At 44.5% G+C, this 7,940-nt stretch overlaps 1 protein-coding gene and 1 non-coding gene across 2 annotated transcripts in view; both read right to left on the minus strand.

Moving 5' to 3' along the window:
- LOC118730516 (fibrous sheath-interacting protein 2-like) overlaps positions 1–5,237 on the minus strand; it is a 32,527-nt gene extending 27,290 nt beyond the window's left edge. The window contains 1 exon segment of the mRNA XM_036458550.2: positions 5,188–5,237. Coding sequence (XP_036314443.2) covers positions 5,188–5,237 — 50 coding nt within the window.
- LOC118709728 lies at positions 2,783–2,921 on the minus strand. Its single transcript, XR_004985120.1, has one exon. It is a non-coding gene; the product is annotated as a U4 spliceosomal RNA (small nuclear RNA).
- Positions 5,238–7,940: the final 2,703 nt, after the last annotated feature.

The raw sequence follows: 7,940 nt of genomic DNA on the forward strand, positions 1-7,940 counted from the left end.
TGACCCCTCCCCCTGGTCAACCTGCTGCTGAATGGCCTGCCTGACCACAATAGGCTCACAGCCCCTCCCCAGGTTGGCCCCATCCCCTATGTGTCCCCACCACCCTTATTGGCCCACAGCCCCTCCCCCTGGCTGACCCCACTTCTGATTACCCCCCCCCCACCCTGATCAGGTTCAGGGTCAGCTGGCCAACCATCCATGATCCCTCTCCTAGCTGATCAACACCCCCGACCCCATTCAGGGGTGGGGCCAGCTGGCCCACTGCCCACAGCCCTCTCCATGGCCAGCCCCTCCCCTAGACAGCCCCCTAACACCAATTGGGGGTGGGGCCCACTGGCCAATTCCCCATGGTCCCTCCCCCCAGCCAGCCAGGCCCTGATTGGACCCCAATCAGGGCAGGACATCTGGTCAACCTTCTGCCATCTCCTCCTCCCAACAGACCCAGCCCTGACCTGCCCTGATTGGGGCTGGGCCAGCTGAACCCCACCCATGCATGCATTCGGGCAGTGGCCTCTAATATCTATATAATAAAGAAGTAATATACAAACTAACCATCTCTCCAACACAAAAGATGGCCGCCCACATGTGGTCAAAGATGGACACAAGATGGCCACCACAAGATGGCCTGCAGGGGAGGCTTGTTGTGAGCAATCAGTCCAGGAGGGGAGGACAGTTGGGAGGGGATCCAAGCCAACAGGAGAGAGCAGTTGGGGGCAACCAGGCCAGCAAAGGAGGGCAGATGGTGGTGGCCAGGACTGAAGGGGAGAACAGTTAGGGGCAACCAGGCTAGCAGTAGAGGGCATTTAAGGGTAATCGTTTTAACAGGAGAGCAGTTAGATATCGATCAGACTAGCAGGGGAGTGGTTAGGGAGTGATCGGACTGGTAGGCAGAAGCAGGTTTGTCTCAGTGGACAAAAGCATCAGCCTGCAGACTAAAAGGTCCCGGGTTCAATTCTGGTTAAGGGCACACGCCTGAATTGCGGGCTCCATCCCAAATAGGGAAAGCATGCAGGAGGCAGCCAGTCAGTGATTCTCTTTTACCACTGATATTTCTATCTCTCTTTCCTCGTCCCTTACTCTTTGAAATAAATAAAAATGTCCTATATAATAAAGAGGTAATTTACAAATTGACCATCATGCCCTCACAAGATGGCTGCCTATGACCAGGCCATCAAGGGGGTTAATGAGGGACGACCAAATAACTGAACAAGCAGGCTACATGGGGCAACCAGGCTGGCAGGGGGATTAGTGAGGGACGACCAAATGACTGAACAGCAGGCAGTGTGGGGTGACCAGGCCAGCAGGGGGAGAGTGAGGGGCAACCAGACTGGCAGAGGGGGACAGTTGGGGGCTATTAGGCTGGTGCAGGGGGGCAGTAATGGGTAACCAGGCTGGCAGGGATGATCAGGTTGGCACGCAGAGGCCCTGAGGGGCGATCAGGCTAGAAAGGGGGGCAGTTAGGAACAACCAGGCAGGCAGGCAGGTTAGCAATTAGGAGACAGTGGCCCAGGATTGTGAGAAGGATATCCAACTGCCCTTTTAGGTCTGATCCCAGCAGTCAGACATCCCCTGAGGAGTCCCAGATTAGAGAGAATGCAGGCTGGGCTGAGGGGGCCCCCCTCCCTTGCACTAATTTTGTGCACTGGGCCTCTAGTTAAATAAATTAAATAAGTAAATAAATAAATAAAGTAAGTCATTACTTATCTGCATGCTCCTGCAGGCCCTGGAACACTGGAGCACAGGACTGAAACTCCTATCAGGAACATAAGAGAACTCAGAATCAATGTCTCTTTACTGCTAGAACATCAACGCTGTTCTGCCTGAATCCTGCTGCCATTCTTTCTTCACCTCTGTGCCCTTGAGAAGCTCTCAGTATCATATTGTCTACCTTAAAGCCTACTGTAAGTAGTAACTGATGAAGAGCTGAGAAAGATGACTGATGTTCTCCATGGCTTTGAATTCTATGACCCCATCGTTGTTTTCTAGGTGAACAAGCAATGATCATAACATAGAACCAGTAAATTCTAGTGCCAGCCTATCTAGTGACAAGAAATATTTATTGAATGCCAAAGGTATAAAACATTTCAAAGATACATATCAAAAAATAGACCTACTTCCTGCTTTTAATACACACACTGGCCATTTCCCTTCTGAGTGTTTCTGCTTACTTGTCACAGAGATGAAATTGAAGAAAACAAAAAGCACAGATGCAGACCCTAATCTGAAAAGTGTTTCTGCACCTATAAAATAAAACTCTCCTATAATCCCTATACCAGTGGTTGGCAAACTCGTTAGTCAACAGAGTCAAATATCAACAGTACAATGATTGAAATTCCTTTTGAGAGCCAAATTTTTTAAATTTAAACTTCTTCTAACGCCACTTCTTCAAAATAGACTCGCCTAGGCCGTGGTATTTTGTGGAAGAGCCACACTCTAGAGGCCATAGAACCACATGTGGCTCACGAGCCGCAGTTTGTAGACCTCAGCCTTCTACTATAGTAATTTTATTCCATCAGTTTACTCAAGCTTGGAAAAGTCCAGAATTTAAACATTTTCTACTCTCTGTATATAAAAAACAAACCTCCATATATATCCTCTATATCTTGATAGAGGTAGGATATTCATGCTAAAATCTCTAGAAGTATGCCTGCAATTTGCCTTGAAAAAAAAACACCCAGGCTTTTGCATGTGTCAAAACTTATCTAATGATTTAGATTTCACCTAAGATTTAGATTTCACTATTATATAAATTTTACCTTTAAAAAAATGAACTGAGAAATATTAAACCCAATTAATTATAAACATGATAAAATGTCTGGGAATGAAGTACACTTACGTCTGCAACTTATTTTATTTTCAATTAGTAATAATCATGCTTCGGACAAACTTCATTGGCTATGATACTGCCACTGTGCAAAGCTGCCTGCAACTTATTTTGAAATCCATCAAAAAATAAAATGAAAGGATGTAAAGCAAGCACGATGTTAACAAGCATAGAGCCTAGGTAACACACACTTTCAACAACCTTCCAAATTTTTTTATATTAAATTTTTTCATAATAAAAGTTTAAGAAGGAGAATGGTCCCCTATTGGTGGTTAATCGCAATTTGCAAATGGCACTAATCCTGAAACCACACTAAGACACACAGATAAAAAAATACTAAGAAGGGGCAGGGCAGGGAGGAGCATAAGTAGCAAATAAGATAAATCGCGGGAGATTTATTTTTTAGGCACAGGGAAAATGGAGGAAGGAGTAAAGAACATTAAGAACCTCATTAATAACAACCTGGTAAGAAAAATCCTGCAATCAGCAGGTAAAAAAAATGTGATTACAATTTTTTAAATGTCTTCAGGGCACATAATAAAATATTTTTATTACAACGAAAAGCAAAAGATTGTTTTGCTTTCTATTTCAGGTTAATCAGCTGCTATCAATATCTTCTGGGGAGAGGAATCACACTTAATGAAGAGACCCCTACCGTAGAGCAGCTTGGTGGTTTGGGGGAAGTAGGGAGAGACAGAAAATGATGGAGAGGAAGTGGAAAAGAGAAGCAGGGAGCTAGAAGGAGATGGGGGGAGGGGGGGCTCGCCAGCTAGGAGGGTGTATCTGAAGTTACAGGACTAAGGTAAAAGAGGAGCCAACCAGAAAAAGAAAAAGAAAAACTGAAATAAAGTAATTCAGTAAAACTCCATGGTGGTGGGCAGCCAAAGAACATCATGAAACCTGGGAAGCTGACTGACTCACTCTAGGTTATTTATGTAACTACTATGTAAACTTTGCTGCTATCCTTTCTCCAAATCTTCACTAAAGGCTCTTAAACTCATGAGCGTTTTATGGGAATGGGCTTTTAGTGAGCATCATACAGGGAGCTCAGGTGTGGTTGTTTATTCTGGGTCAGTATAGTGCAGAAATCTCAAGAAGCACCTCAGACTCCCACAGGCCTTTGCAATGAGAGGTATCCAAGTCAAGTTTTTTATTGGAGATCTCTGTGGCTCAGGATGAATGAAGCGGGTGGGGATTTCTATGACATTTGGCTTATTCAAAGAAAAGCTGGCCTGCATAGAAAAAAAATAATAATAATCAAACCTACTTTTTCTTATCCATTTTTAACCCAGAACATTATCATTACCAGGTTTGGAAATTCAGGTTAAGACATTTTCAACTTTTATTAATGTCTTTTTTCATGGGGTAACACTGCCACCTATTGGTATGGTATATGTAAAAAAATAACTTTTATAATAGTTTTAAACTTGAAATTGTTTGCCAACCTTAGAGAGTCTTTCATTTACTGACAAATTCTTTCTTTGTGCTGTGACACAAAAGTAGGTGAGATTCTTTGTTCTCAAAGATTTTATATTATCTAACTAGAGGCCTGATGCAAAAATTTGTGTACTCGGGAGTCCCTCAGCCCAGCCTGTGCCCTCTCACAGTCGGGAGCCCTCGAGGGATGTCCGACTGATGGCTTAGGCCCACTCCCACAGACATCCTTAGCGCTGCCATGGAGGCAGAAGAGGCTTCTGCCACCATCGTTGCACTCACAAGCCGTGAGCCTACCTTCTGGCTGAATGGTACTTCCCCTGAGAGAGCACACTGACCACCAGGGAACAGCTCCTGCATTAAGCATCTGCTCCCTGGTGGTCAGTGCACGTCATAGCGACTGGTCATTCCACCATTTGGTTGATTTGCAATTAGCCTTTTAATAAATAGGACTAGAGGCCCAACACACAAAATTCATGCACTGGTATAGTCCCTAGGTCAGGCCTGTGATCAGGGCCATCTTCCCCGGCTACCCACAGCTGGCCCCACCCCCCTCTGCCACCAACCTCCCAGTCCCCGTTCACCATCAGGTAATCAGTGCCTGACAGCCAGGGGAAGGGACCGAGAAGTCTGCTGTTCCCACCCGCTTGCTAGCCCCACCCCCACCATGGGTCACCCTCTGTATGTGGGGTGACTGGTATGGCAGGAGCTTTGGCCTGGCACCACTCACATCCCCTGTCACTCATCCTCAGTTCCCCATTCACCATCAGGCAATCGGAGCCTGCCAGCCGGGAAAAGAGACCAAGAGGTGGTCAGTGTGCCTCATAGTGACTGGTCCAGCAGTCATTCTGGTTGTTCTGCCATTAGAGTCAATTTGCATATTACCCTTTTATTATATAGGATGATAACTTAACAAAATACCATCTTACCTTTTAGGATTTAGGCACCGTTTCATTAGTAAACCATTCTTGACAGCCATTCCCCATCCTTCTGAGGCAGAAACTGACTACTTCCTACCTTGAACTCTACTCCACCCTGTATATATTTCCTTCTTAGCACATACAATATACTACTATATTGTCATACCTCTTATATGACAATATCTGCCTCCCATAACCAGACAATATGCTCCTTAAAATTCAAGAACTATATCATTTCTACATTTATTCTCTCAGGAGCTGGAACAGAATCTGTATATTAAGGCTAATAAGCATATAATAAGTAAGAAAATGACAATAAAAAAGCATAAGCAAGGCAAATATCACTCTATACAAACGTTTATTAATTCAGAACAGTGTTTAAAAATTTTAACTCCAAAAATAGTTTTTTAACTGCAGATATGCAAACTCTGTACCTACTTGTATATATGGTATCTTTTACCTCATTGCAAAAAAACAAAACACTATATTTTACAAAATGTATATACCTGAAAACAGTAGAATAACAAATATAAAGGCAACATAGGCCCTAACTGTTTTTGGCTCAGTAGATAGAGAATTCACTCATGGACTGAAGGGTCCTGGGTTCGATTCCAGTCAAGTTTTAAGTACCTATCAATTTCAAACTCAATTCCCAGCCCTAGTTCAGGCATGTGCAATGGCAACCAATCGATGTGTCTCTCTCACATCAGTGTTTCTCTCTGTCTTTCTCCCTCCCTTCCATTCTCTCTAAAATCAATACAAGGAAAAGAACTTTTTCACTGATACTGCTCCTACGGCAATGGAATATAAAGAGAAAATTAACAAATGGGACTACATCAAAATAAAAAGCTTCTTTACAGCAAAAGAAACCTTCAATAAAACAAGAAAGTCCACTGTATGGGAGAACATATTTGCAAATGTTATCATTGATAAAGGTTTAATCTTTAACATCTACAGGCAACTTAATAAAAGGAAGATAAATGATCCAATTTTAAAAAAATGGGCAACAGACCTAAATAAGATTTTTTCAAAAGACGAGAGAAGGAAGTCCAAGAGATACATGAAAACATGCTCAAAGTCACTACTTATCTGAGAGATGCAAATAAAAACAACAATGGGGTACCATCTCACACCTGTCAGAATGGCCAACATCAACAAATCAACAAACAACAAGTGTTGGCGAGGTTGTGGACAAAAAGGGACGCTCATGCACTGCTGGTGGGAATGCAGACTGGTGCAGCCACTGTGGGGAACAGTATGGAGTTTCCTCAAAAAACTGAAAATGGAACTCCCATTTGACCCAGTAATCCCACTCCTAGGAATATATCCTAAGAAACTGGAAACACCAATCAGAAAGGATTTATGTACCCCTATGTTCATAGCAGGACAATTTATAATAGTTAAGATTAAACAGCCTAGGTGCTCGACAGCAGATGACTGGATCAGAAAACTATGGAACATCTACACAGTGGAATACTATGCTGCCATAAAAAAGAATGAATTCTTACCATTTGCAGCAACCTGGATGAAACTGGAGATTATGCTAAGTGAAATAAGCCAGTCAATGAAAGAAAAATACCACATGATCTCATTCATTTGTGGATAATAAAGAACATTATAAACTGATGAACAAAAAGATAGATACAGAGGCAATAAAGCATTAGACAGACTGTCAAATTACAGTAGGAAGGTTAGGGAGAGGTGGGGGAGATAAGAAATCAACCAAAAGACTTGTATGCATACATGTAATAAGCATAACCAGAGAGAAACCAAGATGGCGGCATAGGGTAGACACCCGAATGCAGCCTACCACAACAAATTTGAATTTAGAACTGAAAAACAGGGGAGGCATTGCCCTAAAGCGCCAGACGGCTGGCTGAGAGGAGGCTCTGCCATCTGGGAAGGAGAGAGAAGGCACACTGAACCTCAGGAACTGTGAAGGTACGGAGAACTGTGTGTGCGAAAAGGCGCTGGCTTAATCCCGGTGCAGAGAGGAGGGGCCGGACCGAGATTGCTGCTGGCTTACTCCCTGCACGCAGAGAGGGCGGGCCGAGCTGAGTTCACTACTGGCTTACTCCTGGCGCGGAGAGGGCGAACAGCTAACGCGGCTGGCTTTCTTGTCCGAGAGGAAAACAGAATCACCCTATTGCTCTGATAAACGGCCCCAGACAGGGAGAGGCCAGACTGTCAGGCAGTGGGCAGAGATCTCTTGGAGGTGTGTGAAGCCAGAGGCCATTACTGCGGGTCTTGGGGAGGAGCCGAAGGGAAAACAAAGTTTGTCTGCACCAACCCGAGACTCCGCCCTACCTGTGGCTGACCACAGAAGCTCTCCCAGAGGCTGGCTTTCTCTAAGAAGGGACTTGCAGGAATCCAAAGCTTATCTGCGCCTTTACCAAAGAGGTGTGCGCGCACCTGCAACCAATCTTCCAAAACAGGACTTTTCTAAGGCGAGACTGACAGGGAACCAAAGATTGTCTGCGCCACCCCGAGACCCCGCCCTATTCAAGCAGAGTACGGAAACCCTCCTAGCTGAGACACTGCTGATCCTCACAGCCAATTGGCTTGGAGATCAACGCTTCCCAGTGATACCAACAATAAGCAAGGCTTAACAACAAGACTGCACACACAGCCCACAAAGGGCTACACCAAGACTGTCCACTGCAGGTAACTGGGAAGGCTGTGCTACTGGGCTCTACCAGAACACCTAGCACACAAAGCTATTCCATCAAATCAGGGAAACAACTAAAATGCAGACAAGAAGA

Source organism: Pipistrellus kuhlii, unplaced genomic scaffold, assembly GCF_014108245.1.
Source record: "Pipistrellus kuhlii isolate mPipKuh1 unplaced genomic scaffold, mPipKuh1.p scaffold_m20_p_1, whole genome shotgun sequence".
NCBI classification, from domain to species: Eukaryota; Metazoa; Chordata; class Mammalia; order Chiroptera; family Vespertilionidae; genus Pipistrellus; species Pipistrellus kuhlii.